General features: G+C 30.5%; 5 protein-coding genes across 7 annotated transcripts; 3 read left to right on the top strand and 2 right to left on the bottom strand.

The window, feature by feature from the left end:
* The first annotated feature begins 4 nt into the window (after positions 1-4).
* On the top strand, positions 5-4,148 carry LOC145764081 (arf-GAP with SH3 domain, ANK repeat and PH domain-containing protein 1-like). The gene has a single exon (XM_082575664.1). The coding sequence runs from the start codon at positions 62-64 to the stop codon at positions 2,963-2,965; it is 2,904 nt and encodes a 967-aa protein (XP_082431790.1). The 5' UTR covers positions 5-61; the 3' UTR covers positions 2,966-4,148.
* Positions 4,149-4,838: 690 nt separating this feature from the next.
* On the top strand, positions 4,839-6,585 carry LOC145764084 (homogentisate 1,2-dioxygenase-like). Its single transcript, XM_082575666.1, has one exon. It carries the CDS (start codon positions 4,898-4,900, stop codon positions 6,194-6,196), a length of 1,299 nt encoding a protein of 432 aa, XP_082431792.1. The 5' UTR covers positions 4,839-4,897; the 3' UTR covers positions 6,197-6,585.
* A 639-nt stretch (positions 6,586-7,224) lies between these two features.
* Positions 7,225-9,975, bottom strand: LOC145764022 (trypsin-3-like). The gene is made up of 6 exons (XM_082575583.1): positions 9,936-9,975; positions 9,568-9,715; positions 8,550-8,697; positions 8,011-8,122; positions 7,668-7,813; positions 7,225-7,389 (listed from the first exon to the last, which is right to left on the bottom strand). The coding sequence occupies exons 1-6, from the start codon at positions 9,973-9,975 to the stop codon at positions 7,225-7,227; spliced, it is 759 nt and encodes a 252-aa protein (XP_082431709.1).
* An 821-nt stretch (positions 9,976-10,796) lies between these two features.
* LOC145764018 (trypsin-like) lies at positions 10,797-13,955 on the bottom strand. The gene is made up of 6 exons (XM_082575580.1): positions 13,916-13,955; positions 13,470-13,617; positions 12,795-12,942; positions 12,262-12,379; positions 11,871-12,016; positions 10,797-10,970 (listed from the first exon to the last, which is right to left on the bottom strand). Exons 1-6 carry the CDS (start codon positions 13,953-13,955, stop codon positions 10,797-10,799), a joined length of 774 nt encoding a protein of 257 aa, XP_082431706.1.
* A 1,932-nt stretch (positions 13,956-15,887) lies between these two features.
* Positions 15,888-23,275, top strand: LOC145762714 (uncharacterized). 3 transcript variants are annotated; one of them, XM_082574669.1, is made up of 6 exons: positions 15,888-15,909; positions 17,086-17,192; positions 17,378-17,588; positions 20,833-21,026; positions 21,899-22,006; positions 22,214-23,275. In XM_082574669.1, exons 3-6 carry the CDS (start codon positions 17,503-17,505, stop codon positions 23,005-23,007), a joined length of 1,182 nt encoding a protein of 393 aa, XP_082430795.1. In that variant the 5' UTR covers positions 15,888-15,909; positions 17,086-17,192; positions 17,378-17,502; the 3' UTR covers positions 23,008-23,275. The 3 variants fall into 3 exon arrangements, with proteins under 3 accessions (XP_082430795.1, XP_082430794.1, XP_082430796.1); XM_082574668.1 differs by lacking the exon at positions 15,888-15,909 and adding an exon at positions 16,779-16,859; XM_082574670.1 differs by lacking the exons at positions 15,888-15,909; positions 17,086-17,192; positions 17,378-17,588 and adding an exon at positions 20,321-20,351.
* The last annotated feature ends 172 nt before the right edge of the window (positions 23,276-23,447 follow it).

Below are 23,447 nucleotides of genomic sequence, written 5' to 3'. Positions count from 1 at the left end.
CAAATTAGGTTTAGGATATAGGGCACTAGAATAAATGAACTGAAATAGAATAATTGCAAAAATGGCTCAAATTTCTGTGATTTCGTTTTTGGCCGAGGCCAAGGAGGATATCAATTCACCGACGACTTCAAATTTTACTTCAAATATGATGTTATGTCGATCCACAATTGCGGCGTTAGAAGAGAGTCTAGATCAGGATCGATCGGCTCTAAAGAAAATGAAAAATGCGACAAAAGCGATGTTTAACTCAGGGCAGGCACATTTAAACCAAGAGAATTTGTTTAATGAAAACCTTGAGAAACTAGGGAGTGGAGCTCTGTTAAATGTAAAAGAATCAGAGCCCGATATTGGAACAGCATTTCTTAAGCTCTCAGTGTTTTCCAAAGAGCTTAGTTCGTTGTTAAAAAAGATTGTATCCAATATTAATAACGTGATTATGTTTCCCCTCGATTCACTCTTGAAAGGAGACCTTAAGGGAAGCAAGGGTGATATGAAACGACCCTTTGATAAATCATGGAAGGACTATGATACTAAGGTAAAACAAGTCGAGAGAGAAAAAAGACAATTAGCAAAGGATGCGGGAATGATTAGATCCGAGATCACGGGAGCTGAAATTGCGGATGTTATGGAGAAAGAAAGAAGAATGTTTCAGTTACAGATGTGTGAATATCTGATCAAAGCAAATGAAATTAAGACCAAAAAAGGAGTCGAGTTTTTGCAACATTTGGTTGAGTTTTATCATGCGCAGAATACTTATTTTTGCGATGGTTTAAAGGTTATCGAACAGTTTCGAGAATATGCTAACCAACTTACTGGAAACTTACATTCAATTCGACAATCACAAGATGAGGAAAGAAGGCAATTGGTAGAGCTACGGAATCTTTTAAAATCATCTGTGAATGACAACGATAGCTCAACTGGAAAAAACACGGTAAATATTTACAATTTGCATCAACTACAAGGTAATAAGGAATTAGGCAACGAGAAGTCTGGATTTTTGTATAAAAAGAGTGAGGGCTTACGTAAAGCATGGCAAAAACGTAAATGTGTAGTCACTGATGGTTTTCTTACAATGTCTCATAACAACGCCAGTAAAATTCCTGTTAAACTTAATCTTTTAACAAGCCAACTTAAGTTGTTATCTGACGATAAAAAGCAATTTGATCTGGTCTCACACAACAGGACTTATCGGTTTATGGCAGAGGATGAAAACGATGCGATTGCTTGGGTATCTGTTATCACAAACAGCAAAGAAGATGCTTTAAATCGAGTCTTCGGCGATGATTCGGGAAAGGGAAAATCGGAGCAAAATTCTGGTCTCAAAGAACTCACAAAATCCATCATTGCTGAAGTCAAAACTTTGCCAGGTAATGAACGATGTTGTGATTGCAACACGCCTGATCCAACTTGGTTGTCAACTAATTTAGGAGTTTTACTTTGCATTGAATGTAGTGGGATCCATCGTGATATGGGGGTCCATGTTTCAAGGATACAATCAATCACTTTAGATGAACTAGGCACTTCAGAACTCTTACTTGCACGCACAATGGGAAATGATAGTTTTAATGAAATAATGGAAGATAAATTAGAGCCAACTCTAAAACCGAATCGACAAAGTGATATGGAAGAACGAAAGTCTTTTATTCGCAGCAAATATATCTCACATTCCTATGCTGTACACACTTGCCAAGGTGATCAGGCTGCGTTAGCCGATGAACTAGGCCAAGCAATTCGGTCTTGTGATATAATATCATTGCTTCAACTTTATGCAGAAAAGGCAAATCTATCTGCACCATTACCAGGATATCAAAATGGTGAAACTGCATTTCATGTTACGGCATCCATGGAAACCGACAATGGAATTTTATCTGTGTTGCCTTTGGTCGATTTCATGGCACAAAATGCAAGTTCTGGATTGAATTCACAAACGAATAATGGTAACACTGCGTTACATATTTGCAGTCTTGATAATCACACAGAGTGCATGAAATTGCTACTCAGAAGTAAAGCAAATACAACAATTGAGAATAAGGATGGTGAAACACCACTTGCCATTGCAAAAAGATTGAACCATGCTGGTTGTATAGAGTTACTTGAGCAAGCTAATGCTGGAAACTTTCGGCAGATTGTTCATATTGATATTGACTGGAACTTGACGGCGGTTGACGAAGAAGACTTTAGTGAAGATGAATCGGAAGACAAAATGGGATCAACTTTAAACATACCGGGGTTAGCAAGTCCGATGAAGGTCAATACCCCTGAGACGTCAAGATTAAGACCCCAATCATTTAAAGAACGACCAAGAAAATCGGTTGACCCAATTGCCCCGGCCCCGCCCCCTAGAAATGCCCCTGCTGTGCCACCTCACAAAGGAATAACTCGAAACCGTAGTCAAACTGTTGCCCTGGCAACAAGTGTTGCTGATCATCGCCGATTAAGCGATACTAGAAATATTCCGCCAGCTCTACCAGCTAAGCCAGACTTGCCAATGAAACAACATCAAGGTGTAAAAGTACTACCAACTATCCCAGCAAAACCTTCAGCTCCAGCTCTCCCATCAAAGGGCTTAATCTCACAGCAACAACCACAGGAAAACAACAACTTAAAATCACGCTCTCTAACAAGAACTGCAGCACCTGTCCCTTACAATCCTTCACCTCCTGTTGCCCAACCCCGAAACCCAGGTCCAGCCCCACTTCCTAGAGGGGCTCCCCCACCACCGATACCGTCACAAGATAGGGCAGGGGCCCCTCCACCACCGATACCTCCTCCGCCACGCACAAAACGTGTTAGGGCAATTTACGATTGTGATGCGGACAATCAAGATGAATTGACGTTTGTTGAAAACGAGATAATTATCGTAACGGGGGTTGAGGACCAAGAATGGTGGGCCGGTCATATTGAACACCAACCTCACAGGTCTGGTGTTTTTCCAGTTAGCTTTGTTCACATATTAACCGAATAACACAGAGTGAACCAACTTATAAGTAGGTAAACCTGTTAAATAGAACAATTTAAAAAATACTGCTGAATCAAAAGTAACATTTCGGCCAAATTGATTTAAAACTTATTTCTAAAAATGATTATTTGCGTTTTATGTTTTTAAATAACTTAATTCATTATTGTTTACTGTTACTTGTACAATTTACATTATATTTGTTTAATTAGTACTTGCAACATTCTAAATTTCTTATTATTAAAAGTGCAATATTTGGTTGAAAAACAAAATTCACTTTAAATGTTCAAAGCAGTTATGTTCAAAACTTTGTCTGAAGCCCATTTATTATAAAATATGCATTAAAATCATAAGATTTTAAAGCATCCAAAAAAATAAATATGTTAGGTAATCTTTACTCGTTTTTTTTCTTGTAATTGTCATATTATTAATCGTAATATTGTAAAAATTTTCTTATAAATAAATTAACATTATAGTAATCTAAGTAAAACAAAAGTTTATAATTTTCAATCCAAATTTATTCTTGATAACATTTATTTTGTGTAGTTTCGTTAAATTAGCAATTGTTTAAATACCTCTAAAACTTTGTTTGTTTAAGCACAATCCAAAAAAACTAAGACCAAAATTATCTGAATTAAATTTTATTAGTTTAAATACAATAAATTTGCTAAATTTTTTTTTTTTAAATTGTTTTTAGTTTTCGTAATATCCCTTTATTTTATTTGTAACACTATTAAACCTAGGGTAAATTGTTGTGTAGTGTTTTCAAGTTTAACTCAAGTTTCCTTTTTGTTGTTGTTTAAAATTAAAATGAGGTTTAAAATTTCTTTTCAAACACTTTAGTAATATAATTTAAATAACCTTTTTTTAGCAAGCTTTCTGAAAATCTGGTACCACTATTGATTTTATGAAGTTTACGCTTGTTAAGTTAATTTTAATGCTACTGAAATCTTTTATTTGTTGTATTACTTATATTGTACCCACTGCTTATTATATAACTTATACTACTAAACATTGTATATCTATTTGCCATATATATTGTTATAAGATGCAATTTTCAAAGGATTGTTATTATACTCACCATATTTCACATGTCTGTATAATTATGTGTATTATTATCATACAACATCGTTGTTGTTTCGTTCTTTCTAGTCAACACCTTTTAAAATGTGTATTTCAAAATATACAGGTCACTTAAATTTTTTTTTTCTAATAGAGAAATTAATATGTTAGTTTGTGCTATAGTAGTTTAGTTAGTTTTTTTAGACTACTTGTTTTATTTAATGAAATATTTTACTGGTAGTAACCTTAAAAAAAACTTTTTATTTAGTTTGTAAATATGTACTGTTATGTTAGCACGTTTTGGGTAGCTCTAGCGTTGTTATTTCAGTAAAAAATATAGTGAAGTAAAATAAAAACTAAATTGCCAGATGGACAACAAATATCGAAACTACAAAATCTTGAATATATTGTTATCTAACGTTGGACAACCTTAATCAACGTAAACTTTACCTGGACGCGATTTTAAACCCATTAACTGTACAAGCCAATACCCTGCACTGCCAGATCGTTTTTAGAACCAAAGTAGTTTGTATAAAAACTCTAAAATAAATATTAAAAGAAATAATAAAATGCTTCTATATAACCTTAACAGATTTAATTATTAAATTGATTTGTCGTCGTGGTGGCGTAAATCCGCGACGCCATTGTTGTTCATAACAGAGTCACGCGTGGACGATTGTTAGGTCATAACTTGCTATTTGTTGCGAATTTTGCAATAAACGTGCGAGGTTACGTTGCAAATGATGCACCGAGAGGTAATGATGCTATTTAACAAGAGATCATTATTACGTAGGCTGAGATTAACAAACATTTATAACAAAATGTGAAGCTCTTATATTTATTTTGATATAGAATTAGACTTTTATTTTGAGCGCTAAAATGGCTCAGTTAAAATATATGAGTGGATTTGGAAATGAGTTTAGCTCAGAAGACCCAAGATGCCCAGACTCACTGCCAAAAGGACAAAATAGTCCACAAGTTTGTCCCTATGGTTTGTATGCTGAGCAACTCTCAGGTTCTGCCTTTACTTGCCCTAGAACAACAAACGTCCGAAGTTGGTTGTACAGAAAAATTCCATCTGCAAAGCACCGGCTATTTCAGCCCTACATACAAAACACGAAAACGGGCGGAGTCACTGGAGATTATGATGTTGTGAATCCAAACCAACTGCGATGGAAACCCTCTGATTTTCCGAAGGACAAAGTCGACTTTGTTGATGGGTTATCAACTCTATGTGGAGCTGGTAATGTCCAAGCTCGCAGTGGACTTTCAATTGTTGTTTATTCTTGCAACAAAAGCATGGAACAAAGAGCTTTTTACGATGCTGATGGTCATTTGCTGATTGTTCCTCAAACTGGAGATTTAAAAATTACAACTGAATTCGGAGAAATGGAAGTAAAGGTCAATGAGATATGTGTTGTTCAGCAAGGAATGAGGTTTAGTGTTAACATAACTGAGCCGAGTAGAGGTTTTATACTGGAGACATTTGGGGCAAGATTCGAGCTACCTGATCTGGGTCCAATTGGTGCAAATGGTCTTGCAAACCCAAGAGATTTTCTAACTCCTGTTGCAAAATATCAAAACTCACAAGAAAAGTTTGAGATTATCTCAAAGTATCAGAATAAGATGTTTGTTGCGCAACAGGATCATACACCCTTTGATGTCGTAGCCTGGCATGGTAATTATGCCCCATACAAATATGATTTGGATAACTTCATGGTCATTAATGCTGTTAAATATGATCACCCTGATCCTTCAATCTTCACTGTGCTGACAGCTAAGACTAACGCGCCTGGTGTTGCATTGGCTGACTTTGTTATTTTTCCTCCCAGATGGTCGGTCCATGAAAACACATTCCGACCTCCTTATTACCACAGAAATTGCATGAGTGAGTTTATGGGAGTTATCAAGGGCTCATATGAAGCAAAAGTTGGGTCACAACCCGGGAGTTCAACCTTACATAGTATGATGACTCCTCACGGGCCTGACGCCAAGTGTTTTGAGGGTGCTAGCAAAGCGGAACTGAAGCCAGAGTTTATTGGAAAAGGAAGCCAGGCTTTTATGTTTGAAAGCTCCATGAGTATGTCTCTTACTAAGTGGGGAAATACGAATGGAATTGATGAAGACTACGCAGAATGTTGGCAAGGGTTGAAGTCTAATTTCACTGGCCCAGAATAAATCACAACATTACTTCAATCTATTTATCACAAACTTGCCTATGCTTTAAATCATGACGATACACAAATATATTTTTTACCAACTTGCCTATATACTATTTCACTTTGCGTACACCATTGCTTTTTGTTATTATTTAATGTTATGTTAAAATGATTTTAAACAAATGAGATTTATTTTTATAATATCAAATTTTTTTTTTTTGAGTCAGTTAATAATTTATTTTAACACTATATCAAATGAGCTAACATTTTTACCACTTATCTTGTTTTTAAATTGCCTTCCTACTGTTTTTAGTTACCTAAATGCAAAAATTTTTAGTATTTAAAACATTAATATATTTTATTTAAAATGTTGATTTTGCTTTGCAAAATGTAAATATTAAACTGTGACTTTAAAACAAAAAAATTTGCTTACAACAAAATAAAACTTAGAAAAAAACAGGTTAAATTTATAAAGTTAGGTAAGGTAAGCTGCTGAATGCCTTGCAGAAATTTTTTTAAAATTAATTTATTTCTTACTAAGAATTTTTTTAGTGAATATTTACTAATTAAAAAATTTCTAGCTTAAATTTTTGATTTTTCAGGATGTTATCACGCTTAAATTTTTGATTTTTCAGGATGTTATCACCCAAAACCTTTATATTTGTATGTAAAATTCACGCTGGTAGCGTTTGCTACGTTAACCGAGACAGTTGCCAGGATGCACGATCATATCGGTCTTATAAAATCCAATTCTACGTAGTCTTTTAACATAAAATCCTATGTTGTTTGTTATATCGAGTTGTTTGTTATATTAAGCCTCGTTATATCAAGCAAATATTTCTGCTTTTCTTAATTGATTTAAACCTATATATACTGTATTTATTGCAATATATTTACTTTTAAACCAACTGGTACCATGACGTATGATTAGTTGCAGTCCACCTTACACTATTACCTAAAACATCGTTTTTCTGAAACCTAACATAAAACCAAGTGTTTGGTACATCAGCGGTTTATTTTATTTTAACCACATTTTGGATTAGTGTTTTAAACACCGGTGTTGGATTGAATCCAGTTTCGGTAGTAAGCAACTTCGCTGTAGACGCCTGGTTTCATTGCCACTGCACAGCCATATCCCCAGGACACTACTGCAGCGAAGGTTCCTTCGTTAGTAGCGCTGTGGTTACAATAAACTGGTCCACCGGAGTCGCCCTTTATAACGAAAAAAGTAGGTGTTACTGTTGCAAATATAAACAATATTTTTTTCAATAACCTATGTTTATATTGTTGGTACGCCAACGAGACCAAAAATTAGGTATTTTTGATCCCTGCCGCTTTAACATTATAGCACCCTTAAAAAAACGCCATTTATACGCCCAAAAACTAATATGTGGGTTATAGATATTAAAGGAGTACAGGCAACTAAGTTGGTCCCATCTTAAACATAAACGATTTTAGAAAAACATGAAGAAGTTGTTTTGTATTTGTACCTGGCAGGAGTCTACACCGCCAGCCATATCTCCAATACAAACCATACCGTCCAAAATTTCACCGTTGTAGGCTGGTCCACTGTTGCAGACATCTCTATCAATAACAGTTATGTCTACACAGAGTGGTCTGTTGGGCCAGTTGGCGCCTATAAAATAAAATTTTAGTTAAAGTTAAATTTGTTCTGGGCAAATGCTTAAGAAATGTAATAGACTACATAGATAATGGTACTGAGTGTCGTACATTAAGTTTAAATTTTTCCTCGATTTAGGAAAATTACCGTTACGTTATTCTTTTTAAGTACATTTAGTTTCACATTTTAAGTAAGAATTAATAAACACTTACTTGAAGTGTCGGTGTTACCCCATCCGCAAACTTGGCATCGTGTGCCAGTCGTAAGAAGATCACTTCCTACGATGGTAGCTGCTTGAACATTGTCATCCAGGGTGAAAGCGGTCTAAAATTAATAGTTTAATATCACTCTAATAGTTAGTACACTAGCTTCCTTATAATTAAACATAGTATATTAACTTTAGCAAGGCAAAAAGTTGGTTCAAATCGATGTGATGTATAGTTAATTGTTTAATAGCTTAAAAAAGAATTAATATTCTATGTTAATTATGTCGCTAACGCACTTTAGTAAAGGGTTTTAAACGATACAAACTTCTGCTGTGTCCGAAACCGATTAGCAGATTATCTATTTGGTAAAATAATCAATAGTATTCAAAACTGTCAAAGTCAATCCGATACTGAGTTGGGTTAGCATATGTCACTCTATGCTTTGGCTGTGAAGCTGGCCTCTCTACATCTAGAGTACCAACAAAATAGTTTTTTCAACGGATAGCGTATACGTAAACTTTTAGAAAATTTTAACTTTTTCATACAGACAACTCAATCAACATAATGTCGTGTTGTAAAGTTCTTGAGTTGTAGCTTGGATGTTGAATACATTCTCTGGGTGTTTGGGATTGTTCAGTGACGTCAGTAAATCTCAAATCATAATCGCCAGCATGAACAGTAATAAGGTTTGCTCTAAATTGAATAACTAATGTTTAAATATATAATTTTGCTCAGTCAAGTTTATTGTGCATTTAAGTTAAAATGAGGGATGATGTATATGTCTACTAAGTTGTGTTGTGTACACGATTAAAGAAACTGTTTAATTATTGTCTTTAGCTATTTATAGCTGTGACGTAAACATAGTACAAACAAACAAGATGTCTTAATATTTATTTAATTGAAGACCCTCTAAGGGAAAGTTGTCATATGCTAGCGCTGCACGCTACGTATGTACATATTTATTTTTGTTTGTTCAACAATAATTCCCATGTAAAAATAGTTTGTTATTTCAATAGTTTAGATCATTTATACTTTTACGGTTTTCGAAAAAACGTAGGACCGTAAAGTACAAGAAATAATTAGCGAGGGCCGTAGGGTACGAAAGAGAGTTAGCCTAGATCGCAAAAAAGAGAGTTAGCCAAGATCGCAGAGAATTTGCTACGACCGTTAAGTACGAAGGGTTTTTCTGAGTACCGTAAAGTACAAGTTATTCAAGAGATTTTATAAACCGCTACCACACTAAGCGAAACATGACTGTTTTTAAGAACAAAATATTCGAAAACCTTTTTTTTAAATGTTAAATAAAGTACATTAATGTTAAACAAAAAACGACATTTTCACAGAATTTAAATAAACTATTTTTTTTAAACTAAGGTGCCTTTTTTCAAGAAAGGGTTATAGGCTAAGGGAGTAAATAAAACATTTTTAATAAAATAACAGTTTATTTAAACAAAAAAATTTTATTGTCGGTAAATGTAGTATTCGTGCACATGGTTTTTGGTCAAATATTAATTCGGTCAAATTAAAGGGTATTATATTAGAAGTATTCGTTAATTTTCTTACCTGTAGTGACAATGAGCAGCTGAGACCAACCACATGTTGCTGATAAGAGTTGCTGAACAAAATTGACCGCCTGACCTTTTGAGGGTGACAATAGATTTAAGGTCGCCAGGATTCATTTCTGTGCCCCCAATGATTTTGTCATTGGCATCTTTAACAAATTCATTTGTTAGTTTAATTTATACGGTTGTTAAACTATTGCATTGTTAAGTTAGATTTGTTTATGTTGTTAAAATATCAGCGGTTAATTTAACTGTAATTTAAATAGTTTAAGGTAATTCAGGCCATGCAGCAAAATACTTATTCCAAAATAAGCTAAGGGTACATTACATACTTCTAGTAGTACATGTTTGTATAAAACTTATACTTACAAGCCACGGCAAATAATGCTACGATGATAATCAACTTCATTTTCTTGTTGCTGATAATGGTTCGATATTTCGATATCTGAATGCTGTCGACCTCTTGTTTTATAGCAAACTTTTCTTAAAATAGCAACAAGTTATTTGTATCGTTGACGTAGGTCCGTTGTCCACATGCTTAACTCTCACATTATATTTAATAAGACGTGGCTAATATTTGTACTTCTGCTATTTTGGTCAATTGTTTTCCATCTTGAAGCAAGTTTAACCTTGCAACATATTTATTTATTTAAGCGAAATAAAACTTCCTATTTTTCATATAGTTGTTTCTATTGAATTTGTTTTAGAAATTAGTTAGACACAATTCTTAAAGAACTAACAGAGAACGACCTTTGTTTTAGGGTGATTGTTTAAATATTTTGTAATAATTATTGATGATTGGGGAAACTGTATTGGGGTGTTCTGTATTTAAGTTTGGTTTTTATACCTGAAGCAAGGTCTGTTTTAAAATGTAAAAGTTTAAAAAGTTGTGATCAAAAACATAAGTGCAAGGTTATATAATCTACATACAAATTTTTAATTAAAGTACATTATAATTTGCTTGGCATTGTAGAAAGTGTTTTAATTACCCATTTAAATGCAAGCTAAGAGAAGTATATTTGTCATTTTTAACAGTCTCCTAAGTTGTATTTGTTAGCTATCCTTATTTAAATCTACAACGCCTCTAAAAAAAAGGTTTTTTATAGTTTTTTTTGTGACATAGTCATTTCAAATTAATATCGACAATCAATATCTTTCTAAAACTTAACAAAAATTGACAAAATTTGATTCAATATATTGATGTTTATTTAGTAACCAACAATTTACATTCTATATTCCAGTTAAGTTATTTATCCATTGCCGGTAGTAAGCAATTTCGCTGTAAACTCCTGGTTTGTTCGGTAAAGCGCATCCAACACCCCAAGATACAACTGCCGAGAATTCTCCTTCATCATCTCCGATTAAACCACTTGCACCACAATATACCGGACCTCCAGAATCTCCCTGTTAGGAACAAAAATATTACTTTTAAAGTATATCTTTCAGTGGCGTGGCATTACAATGCGCCTTGTTAAATATATTAGAACAACTGGCTTTACAACGTAGGGTTATTGGTTTAAATCCTACTGATTTTATGTTGTAGCGTTCTTAAATAAGGTTTGTTTAAACAAGACTTAGCAAAGCCTAAAACTAACTTGCGGTTTAATTATCAGGCAATCGATATCTTAATATTTAAAACTGCCTACAACTCTGAAGACTGGCTTGGGTGACAAACGTTATGATTAAAAAATTAACCTTAGAGTTTTAGATTTGTCATGGCATCGCAGGTTGTTAGTCGAAAATTACGAGATCTAGCATCTAGCATCTAGCCTACCAATTCCTTATTACTGGCCCTCTCTATAGTTCGTTAAATTTGTACATTTAAGTTACTATAATACTATAATAACATGTAGTCTCACTAGACATTTAAGACAAGCTTGTGCAGGGTTAGTTTAGAAAAATACAAAATTAACTTTGCTGCTTAAAAAACAGACTAGGCAATATAGCTTTTTTTAGCTTTATAAATTTATAGGAATTTTACTTATCTATTTTTTTTGTATACATATTTATCCTCGATGTGGGAAAATTGAATGCACGACTAAACATAGAGTAACATAAGTTACTCCGACTCAGACTCGAGTTGCCTGTGGTAGTTTGGGATATTATAGACCATAATTTTCCAATAATTATGCTGCTGATTAGGTGCTGGCTCATCAGGGGTTCATATCGTTTATAGCGCCTTACTCAAGGACGCTACAGCATGAGAGCAGTGGGGATCGAATCCACGACCTAATGTGTGGTATAGCAAGTGTTCTTACCACTACACCACGCTGCCGGTTAAAACACGTAATTTTTAAACTTTACCTGGCAGGAGTCAATCCCTCCACTCATGTCTCCAATACAAACCATACCGTCCTTAACATCTCCGTTGTAAGCTAAAAGTCCGTTACATTCGTTCTTGTCGATCACTTTAATGTCAACACAGTGAGGTTTAAGAGGATAAAGCGTTCCTAAACAAAATAAGCAAATTGTAGTTAACCATAAAATTTAGTTAATCCAATGCTAAAGTCTCTTTTAGTCATAAAAGTAAAAAAATAATGTTTTTAACTAATAGATAAAATTATTTAAAATATAAAACTTTGGAGTACTGTGAAAATACGAAGGTCAATAATTTAATTAAAATAATGTTAACATAAATTTTTAATAAACTTTTTTAGAATGTACATAGCCATACAATATTTTGTTTGATATTTACCGACTGTTAATATATTTCCCCAGCCACATACCCTACATTTTGTACCAGTAGTTAGAAGGTTAGCTCCTAAGGCAGGGATCCCAGCTGCTTGAACATCGTTTTCCAGTTTAAATGGGACCTAAAAGTAGTTTCTAAAAAGTAAGTAAGGTTTAAAAAAGGTCATGATTATTTCTGTATTAAATTCAAGCACCTTTAAATTTTTTAGTTGAATACTAATGTAGAGGTAATTTTTATTATTTCATTTGTCAGTTTAGTTAGTATATCGGTTGTCCTTGTGATATTCTTTGTTTTATATTTACACAATAACTGTTTTAATTTGGACTTTACATTACAGTAGCGAAAGTTAAATTTAGTACATCACATAGAAGAAATTGTTTATGGTTAGAGTTAAATAAGTAAGCTTTTTAATTAAGCAACAAAACGAGGCTACCTATAAAACGAAAAACTCATGACTTGGCAAAGTAACTGTGGTTCCTTTTTATTAACCGGTATTATCACATTATAAACATAATTTTAAATAAGGGTTGTCTTACTGTTAGTTCAATCAACATAATGTCGTTCTCCATCGTTCTAGGTTTGTAATTTTCATGTCTGATACAGTTCTTGGGGACTTGAAATTGTTCAGCCGATTCTTGGATCAATAAATTAAAATCTCCGACATGAACGGTAATCGTATCAGCTCTATTAAAAACAATATTTTATTTTTATTTTCTGTAGATAAGATTGATTTTAAATATTTTGTAAGAACTTTTATGATAACATTACAGTCTCGTTATACTCTTGTAAATTTATGTAAAATACAAAAGAAAAAGATAGGTATTTATTGGAACTATAAATAAAATAAAATATTGTTACTCAAATCAACTTATGTATATTAAAAAGTATTCGTAAATTAAATAATAAACCTATTGACAAATGCTAAAGACCACTTTAGAGTAGCGCGTGAAATTGTACACATGGTTATATGTACTTAATACAGTATAACGTCTTCTGTTTTGCTTGGATGAAAATGTAATTATTTACAAAATTTGCAACGTGTTACTTATTACTTATGTTAACTTTGTACATGTAATTAGCAGAGGTCAATGACTTATAATTTCAACTGTTTGCTAACTCAATGTGAAGTAGAATGATGTATATAAAATAACAACGTGTAATACAGTTTATTTAAATGCAGGAAATGTTACACTAAATGTTAAAAATCTTACGCTTGGTAGCAATGCGCTGCAGAAACCAACCACATTTCACTAATAAGAGTTGCTCCACAAAACTGGTTGTTACTCTTACGAAGTGAAGCGATTGACTTGATCTGACCTTCATTGGCCTCGGACCCACCAATAACCTTCTCCTCTGCATCTGTATTTACATAGTTATAGTAATTAATTAATATAGGATTGAACTTAAAATAACCTGTAGGTTACCTATTATTTTTTTTTTATTTTGAAAGTACTTTGTAATATATTTTATTATCAATTTCTTTTAAACGGTAAAATATCTCTTAAAGTCTATCAAAACTAGCATAATGTTCAAGAAACAGATTTTTTCAATGTCTTTAAATTCACAATTTTTCAAACTTCTGTAGTGTTATACCAAAATATACTCTAAAATAAAATCTAATTTTCTGATTTTTTTTTTAATTTTAATTTTTACTTACATGCGGCCACTAAAATTGCTGCTAAAATGATCAACTTCATTTTGAGGCAATTGGCTTAAAATTATCTGGAAAAGAAATTAGTTGATCGCGAGGTTTTATATTTAACCTTTACCAAACTGGTTTCTATTTGTTTGTTTTAAATATCTTTGTTTGTTGCACATCTGCGAGATTCCCACAATTATTTTTAGAAACAACGACATGTTTTCTCTGGCGTCCGGTGATAAGTGTTTATTTAATATAATTATCGTTTTCAAAGATTTTATTTTTGACACACTTGTTATGAGTTGACTGGCATATCTTTAATTTACCATCGCTCATTTGCGAAATAACTTCTTTAAAAACATATTCTAAACCTATTTTATTTTAATTCAAATATTTAAGGATAATACTTTAAAAAGATATTTGTAAACAGTCAAACATGGGTCAAGTTTTTGACAATGAATAGTTTTTACAAACCTAGATCTTTTTAGTGCAATTTAAACGCACGGAATGTTGTAACATATTTAGGGAAATAGACCACCGGCTCTCGACGTCATGGTCCTTGAATAAAAGTTACTAACTAAGAATATTTATTGCTATTTGATATTTATTTATTTTCGATTTGGAAAAGTCGACTTAACGACTTAAACATAGAGTAAAGTAATTTCAGTTCCCCCGACCTGGCCTTTAGTTGCTTTGTTAAATATTTTTGGATAGAATATAGAATAAAACAACATACATTGTAGCCGATAATATGATAGCCTTAAAAAAAACATTTTTTTGCCTTTTTAAAACTTAATTAATGAAAGTTTAAACCTTGAAATCTATTATTATGCTGTACAAATAAACATCGCGTACCAAACGAAGTTCAAAAGCTATAGAAAAGCTTGCAAATAAAGAAGTACAAAAAAATTGGAATAAATAATTTATTTTAAAGCAAGAATCCTAAAATCTAGATTAAAATCTTATTTTATCGATTTAAAATGTTTAAAAACAATCACAAATTTGGCCAAAATTTGCTTGGAATTTGTAAATTGCGCAAAGCAGTTGTTTGTGTTGCAATTATCTTCGATAAAACGTTTTAAATTGCTCGTAATTTATTTTTCTAAGTGGAAAAATACGAGAAAATGTACTCAAAATTTCAAGCGTTAAATTTTAAGCTTTTAAATTTTTTTTCTCTTTTTTTGGGTATACAACAACAAAATTAAACTATTTTTTTGTTTTTAAATTTAAAAACTCTTTAAAAAAATAAATAATTGAAATAATGTAATATGTAAATTATTTGAGAATTTAGATTTTTTAATCCTGTTATTATTCTTCCTAATCCACTTTAAAAGCCTTCAATTTTTAAATAGTTTTGCAGTTACGAAAAAAAAATAAAATAGCAAGGTTTCGAAATTTTACGTTTATGCCAAATTGTTAGTTAACAGACTAGAAATTATGTCACAAAAACAGTAAAATTTTGACAAACTATGTCAATTATTAGCTTAAATATAATGTATTATATGGTTAATGGTTTATGGGTATAGAAAACGACATTTTTGTGGGTTAAATAAGTCTGTCGCGGTGAATTAGGTTTTTATACCCAGATATTTGAACTGATACCAGCAAATTATTTCATTTACCATGTCGCGTGCCTAAAAAGGTTTTTGTTATTCAAAATAAATTTTAAAATATCTTAAAAAATTTTTAAAAAAATGTAAATCTATTTTATGCAATTTTTTTAGCTATACTAATTGTAAAAAATATTTCTTTATTTTAGAATTTGTACAATATTTAAATTTTCCAAAATCCATGTCTGGTAGCTTTATAATTTTGTTTTTTCATTTTTTGACATATTTTTGTTATAAGTCAGGTGTTTTTAGTCGTAGGATAATTGCATATTATAGCACGTGACATTCAAGTAACATATAATGTCATTCTTTGATGTATCGAGTTGTAACTCTTTGAAAACATCGCCAACTTAAATATCGTATATTTTCGCTGGTGAAGGGTTAAAGTTCAAGTCTTTGATGGTAAAAAAATTATGTTTTTTTTCAGTAAATTGACTTACTGAAAAATAGGTTCTCGTTTTAAATAAGACAGCATTTAAATAAAATTAAACTGGCACGCTTATATTGTCGTAATTACTGCCTTGATAACTTCGGTTTTTAAACACATTATTTGAACACCGATTATATTCTTTGGACACGATTTGTGATCTTAATCGGATTTTGCGTTCATTTTACATCGTGTTCAAATGGCTGATAACTTCTAATTTAAACTGGATTTGTGGTTTGTTCTGGTTGGTTTTTACACGAGTTTTTAAAATCGTATTGCTGTTAACCGCCACGAAAATTTTGGCGGAATTCTAAGTTTTATTTTTCTCAAATTTTATAATTATATATTTGTCGCGTTAAACTTTAAATATTTAAACTTTAAATAAGTTTTTTTTGGTCTTTTTCTTCTTTTTTTATCAGGTTTTTAGTCCACGTTCTTGATATATTTATCTTTGTATATTGGTCTTAAATAATATTCAAAAATGTAAAATTTTAACACGATTTTGTTAAAGCTTATATTTACTTCAAAACGTGGTTGGAATGTGTAAAATTAAATTAAAGATAATTTTGATAATTTGCGTAGGTTGGCGAATGTTTATTAAACTTGTAATTTTCGATTGGAAAATAACGCGCTAATGTTCATGTTGCATGCGGAGAAATATTAACTGAAAAACCGCAAAAAGAATCTACGTCAAGAAAAAAAATTAAATTCAAAATTTTTGTTAAATAATTTTCTAAAATTTTCGTCATTAATTTGACTGTAGTGACATGTTTTGTAAAAGTACTGAAATTAAAATTATTATCCAAACTTTGTTTTTTTGGTAAAACTGCTGCGTCGCATGTTGACATAATAGAAATGACGTCACAAGAAGTCTTAATTGCCACGAAAATGCAATAAAAATTAAATCATTAATCATATGAACGCAGTAATAAATTTTAAACTTTTTATTAAATTTTTTTTTAATGTGGCTTAAATGAGTTGTTTATTTAAAATTTCTGTTTAAAAATTTTAAAGAATTAAATAGTCTAATATATTTTTAATTCGATAATTAACATTTATAGAAATATAATTAAAAATAGATTATGTTTTATGGATATTTTAAGAGTTTATAAGTTTTGCTAAATTTAGTGTTAAAATAATTTTTAATTTAGAAACGAAAAACCGTAGAAACCATAGAAAAAGGCATTCTGATAAAATCAAGAAGCTTTAATGTCAAGTTTTATTATAAATTCGTTCAGTTAACCAAAAGTGAAGTTAGGTATGAGATCTTTTTTTTTAAATTTACAAAAAAAGTTCTCAAAAATGTTTTTAATTTAAATTTGTTTAAGCTGTAATATTAAGTGTATCAGGAATAACTAGAAATGTTTTTTTACATGTTTTAAACTCAAAAAAAAATGGTAAAAAAACTCTAATAATTTTAATTTACAATATCAACTTTTTTAGATACTCTTGTATAGGCCGCTCTACTATATAAACTTATAGTATATTCTGGCATGTAACAAAGTAAACAAGATATAACAAAGCCAGCTTATTATTTTAACGAAGGATTTATTAAATTCCAATCAAAGATGAATTGTTCAATTTTTGTTTTGACTTTTTTGATGATCGCTTTATTTACAAACGACAAAGGTGCTTCTGCATCAGCTTTAAGAAGGTTTGATTATGTTTTATAAATACTTTAATAAGTTAAAAACATAATAAAGCATGGCTTTATTTATTTTATGTACAGATTTATATAATATTGTGTTTGTAAAGTTTTAATATTTTTTCCATATGTTTTATTTCAAAATTGTTTTTTTCAAGTTTTTGTATAACTTTATTTAATAAAACTCAAGATAATACACACTTAAGTTTATCAGATTGTAAGTTTCGTTTTCCTATTTCGTTTTATGTGGTTTGGTTGATTATATATAGCATTTTTATTAAGCGGGCTGACGTGATATGCAACTTTGATGGTCAAATTTAATTTAAATTCAAAAAAAATTTACATATAATTTTAGATGATTATTGTAATGGTAGCGTAGGCAGGAGTTAAAATTAAGTATTTTTAGATGTTAAATTACACTTGATTTTCTTACGTTGCCTTTTTTGCTTTCTAAAAAAAATATCATTTTATTTAAATCAATTTTAAAAAAATTTATGACTCTTTAAATATAACTCTTTGACGAAAGAAACATTATATGTTAATATAAAAATAATTAAACACGCTGACATTTTAAAGTCTCGCCACAAGTTAATATCAACATTTTCGTGATAAGTATTAACAATTATTGACGTTGTTAAAAGTTTTGCCAAGTCTACAAAATTTTGCATTGTAATGATTAAAATTTTCGGAAATAACCGATTAAGTGTAAAATTAGGTGTGTCTTGTAAATATAAACACATCGTGATCGAAAAACTAGATTTCCGCAAAATTGTGGCTGACATGTTTATTGAAATTTTAATCAAAATTTTGCGGTCAAAAGTAGTTTTTAAGACACTTGCCTTTAGGAATAAAAAAAACACAGTTTTTGAAGGAATGATTTTGACATTTTGAGCACATTTTTTAGGATTACCGCAATTACTGTAAAACTACTTTTTCCTGGAAAAAAATAATTTGTTTATAATTTGTTTATATTAAGTTGTTATGGTTTTAAAAATCTTAAAGTTTTATAAAATAGTAATAAATCGCAATATTATTTTAGCCTTTCAAACTAATGTTTTTATTATAATAAGTTTTTTTTTGACTTTTATAAATCGATGTTACAAAATCCAAAATAATATTTTAATCTTAAGTTTTGATTACTATCGGTCAAAACCCAGATATTTGTTATAGAAATAGATAAAATCAGATCCTTGTTTATTTACTAAACTTGATAGTAATACGCAGTAAGGGTGGGGCCAATTATTTATAACATTTTATCAAAAATTTTTGGTTAACAATATAAACGAACTTAACTTGAAGTTGAAAAAAAATTGATAACCTTTAATATATTTGATTTACGTCAGTAGCCAGCGCCTTTTGCATTTTTAAAAATGGCATTATGGCGTTTTTACTTTGTTATTACATCATTTTTTGTATTTAAATTAGCTGGTTACTTTAACAAGGGAACGTATTATTATATTAAACGGAACATAAACAATAAGAAATGGATTTAAAATGTCGAGAATGTATTCTTGTTAAATATAAACAAAGTGACGCGTATGTAAATGCTGCACCCTTCTGCTAGAGCTAACAATAACAATACTTTTTTAAAGTAAATTTATTACATATTTACAACTATTTTTTTGCTAAAAATTTTAAAAAATTATTTAAAAAACTATCAGAGGTACTTTTGTGGTAAAAATTGAAGTTAAGTGGTTTACCTTTGAACTGCAACTTTAAATTCAAAAGAATTTTGTTTACATATATGTGAAAACGTGACCAAACTAATCCTCAACTTTATTTTAAAACTTAGAACGTGCGAAATGTGGACCAAGTGAATTTACAATTTTGTTGACATTAACGTTTTAGTAATTCAAGCTTTTAAGCTTTATTATGCTTAAGCAAGTGGCGCAGCTTTTTGAAAGACTTAACTAACATTTCGTGAAGGAATTTGAATCAAAATTTAATGGTATTTAAAGTAAAGCCGTGAAAATGTCCAAGTTTGTTTTGTTTATTAAGTTAAAAATCGCTGAATTGTTGTTAATTTTTTGACGCATTTGTTAAATACTTTTCGTTAAAATTACTTGGTAAATGTCGCAGTTTACGTTTTTAACCAACGCATAATTCTAGCTAAGGGGGATAATAAAATAAATACGCAATGAATCACTTAATGTTAACTTAAACTACAAACAAATAATGAACTTTTATAGCGATGACATTTGGTCAAACAAAGTAGAAAAGCGGCGATTTTACTGTTTTTAATTTGGATAATTCAAATGTTATTATTTTGTTACGGTTTACCTAAAAATCATTACAAAAATGGGAAATTTTTTTCATTTTTTTTTATAAATTTTTTGTTAGTTAATGTATAAAAATATGTTTTAATAATTTTGTCATTTTTTGTGTTTGACGTACTTTATAATATTTGTGAAAATTGATATCAATGATAACATTTTCAAGGATTTTGAAGACAAAATATTTTTTCGCTTTTTCAGCCCTAAAAGGCAATAAATATACAAAATATGTTCACAGTATATTATTAAGTTGTCAATATTTGTTATCAAACTGATTTAATATGCCGATAAAATATAATTTCGAGAAAACTATCGCGAATAAAATCAAAACTATCGTATTTCTGTTTTTGATAAAAATCAGTCACCTTTTTTATTGTGCCAACCACATACAGTCACTAACCTCACTCATGGCCCACCTACGAAATTTAAATTTTTTTGTAAATTTTTGTTTTTAAATTAAATGGTGTTGTTTTGTGTTAAGATGTAATTAAACATAATGGTAATTAGTTTTATTAATTTTAAATATTTTTAACTTTGTAAACATTTTGTTGTATTCTTTAAAAATTTTGCCCGAATTTTGTTTATTTTTACAAAAAGCCTAATTTATTTAGCTGTTTAGCGAACATTTACAATGAAATTTAGTAAACATACTAAAAAAGGCGTGTTTTAAAAAATGCAGAATCATTTTGTAAACACGAAGTCAATATTTAAATTAAATATACATTGGCTTTTATAATATTTAAAGATTGCGCACGATTTTGAGATCTATGTTTACCACAAAATATTTAATATATTTACAAAACAAAATTTTTACTCCGTTGGCTTAATAGTGGTTTTAATGGTATTTTTATATATACTTTTATCCTTAATGTGGATTGGCTAATTTTAACAGTCAAATTAGCATTTTTTATTGTATATAACTTGTTTAAAAACATTTTTTCAAAAATAAAATTCTTAATTTAAATTTTTTTTTTGTTTAGAACAAACAAGCGTAATATCTTTGAAGGGTACACATGTCGTGGCCACACATTTTGCCAAGGTGGTGGCAGATGCTTAGCAACTAAATATGAGTCACAATACTTGTGCAATTGCACGCATGATCGCCTCGGACCTAACTGCGAGTTGTCGGTTTCAAAAATGAAAGAGTATTTAAACACCAGACCATTGATAAATTGTAAGTATTATTATCAATTGTTTAAATTAAATTTAACATTTGCCAGCATGTGTTAGTGGTTAGAACACCTGGATTAACCACACAGGTCTAGGGTTTATTCTTAATGCTAAGATGATGTAGCACCTTTAAGTAATGTGCTATAATTAGTACAGGCCTTGTTTAATCCTAACCAAGGGCAGGGACATTTTTGTTAAATATGATTAATAAAATTCAATATTGTTAGAGTCAACATAAAACTGCGTTGGGGTAGCAACAAATGTTACTCTTTTATTCATTCTGTGCAGTTGGCTTTTCTACACATTAGATTAACAAAAATCAAAAATCCCTAATTAATTGTTGATTTATTAAACAATTAAAAACTGTTGTAAAGAATTTATATTATGCGCAAAATATATTGCATAAATCAATATTGTTCATATTTGGCTCAAAAAAAGTTTGTGCAGTAAAATGGCCATCAGCAAACAATGTTTATTTTAAAAAATAAAAAAAAACATTTTCTGATTGAGCATTTTTGTTGTAATGTTTAAAATGGAATTTCATGCTTACATATGTTGATAGACAGTTAATTAGAATGTGGGCAGCGTTTAAATTTATCACTAAGCCCCAATCTGCATAACAGCACACTTATATTTTATCAAATACCATCTTATCTGATATACCACTCACTAACCACTTTTTGCTGTTTTTAAAATCTTTGATATTTTCTCCCTGTATTTTAAACCCGGAAACCATAGAAATTCCTACAAATTAATTTTAAAATATTTTAAATCCAATTTGTTATTTTATATAGGTTATGTATTATAAATTAAAATCAGCTATGGCATGTATTAATAGTACCCGCTTGAACAAAATTTTTTTATCTTATTTTTTAGATTCATTTTTAAGTTGTTTAAACACCACAAGCAAACAGGCTGGAGTGGATGTTTATCAAATTTATCATGAATGTCATGGTGGGGATACTGTATGTTGGCTAAACCAAGGTATTTATGAGTTTAGATGGGATTTTTCTTAAAATTTAAAAAAAAATTATTTAAATATTTTGCTTCTTTTATATATCTTTAGGAGACAGTGTTAAAAATATTTGTAAATTTTCTAACAATATTAATTTAACCTGATTTTGTAAAATTTTACGCAATTTTAAAGTCTACTAATGATTAAATTTGTAAAATATGTATTTTATTTTATAGGTGGAGCAAATGCAGTAAAAGCTTTTTTCTGGTGCCTTAACACGGGTTACAATGCTTTGATGGTTGAAGGCAGACCAAGTAACAATGCCAGGCTCGGCAAATATTCAGATATTTTCAAAAAACTTGCCAGAAGGGATGGTCTACAAGAATTACCCGCATCTGGGGAAAATATTGTTAACCCGAGTGAACTTAGTGTTGAGTTCCATGCAGATGGAATTGACTCAGTCCCAGTTTTTGGAAGCCGAGGCCCAATTCCTTCTGTTCCTGACGTCCCTTTAGTGTCAGAAAATAGAGAAAATGGGGGCCGGATTTTTGAGGAAAGAACCATGAGATTACCGATTCGAGAGTTTCCAACTATGCACCCGGACGAAAGGTTAAATTCACCAAACCAAGAGGGAGATGACGAAGTGGAAACTGAAGCTAACTTGGCATTAATTAATAGTAATAATCCTCAAAATAACCCGACTTTTTCACCCTTTCTACAAAGACTTGGTTTTGTAAACCGAACACAGGAGTCAATATCACAATATCTCAAGCGTAAACTCAACGAATCAAGCGGGGAAATTCTAACCCAGCAAAATGTTTTTGATGACAGAATAGCCGTGCTAAGCCAAGATCAACCCTCTAAGAAATCGTCAGGGGGATTTTCCCCACAATCGGGGCCATTCGGTATCTTTGATAGCCAACCAGAAGATCAGTTAGATAATTCAAATATAGCCTTTTCGTTTGAATATAACTTGGTTAATGCTTGGGCTGATAACATGGATTTTGATGATATTTCCTCATCTCCTTAATTTCTTGCTAAGATATTAATTAATATTCCGACGAATCATGAGATTTATATTTATTTCATAATAAAAATGTTATATTTACCTACGCGTTGGTACAAATATTATTAAAACAGTTCGTTAATATGTGTCTTACAAGCTATTAAAAGTGGGTTAATTTAAATAATACAGTTTTATGTTTTTCTACAATATTTTTACAATGTTGGTTTTTTATAATGTAAAACATAAACAAATAATTTTTGAGTGTAACAATTATGATAATGAAAAAATAAAACTAACACCATACATTTTGTTGATTGTTGAACTTAGCTAATTATGTGTAACAGAAGTTTATAGAATTAATTTTTTAATTAGCATCTATGAAGCATGTAAGAAGGTCGACTTAACAACCTAAACAATGGGTAACGTCAGTTAACTAAGCCAAATGTTCTGACAAGATTTATTTT

The sequence above is a fragment of the Corella eumyota genome, chromosome 1 (assembly GCF_963082875.1).
Source record: "Corella eumyota chromosome 1, kaCorEumy4.1, whole genome shotgun sequence".
In the NCBI taxonomy this organism is placed as follows: Eukaryota; Metazoa; Chordata; class Ascidiacea; order Phlebobranchia; family Corellidae; genus Corella; species Corella eumyota.
The sequence above is the reverse complement of the archived record's forward strand: the minus strand, read 5'-3'. Positions and strand labels throughout refer to the sequence as shown.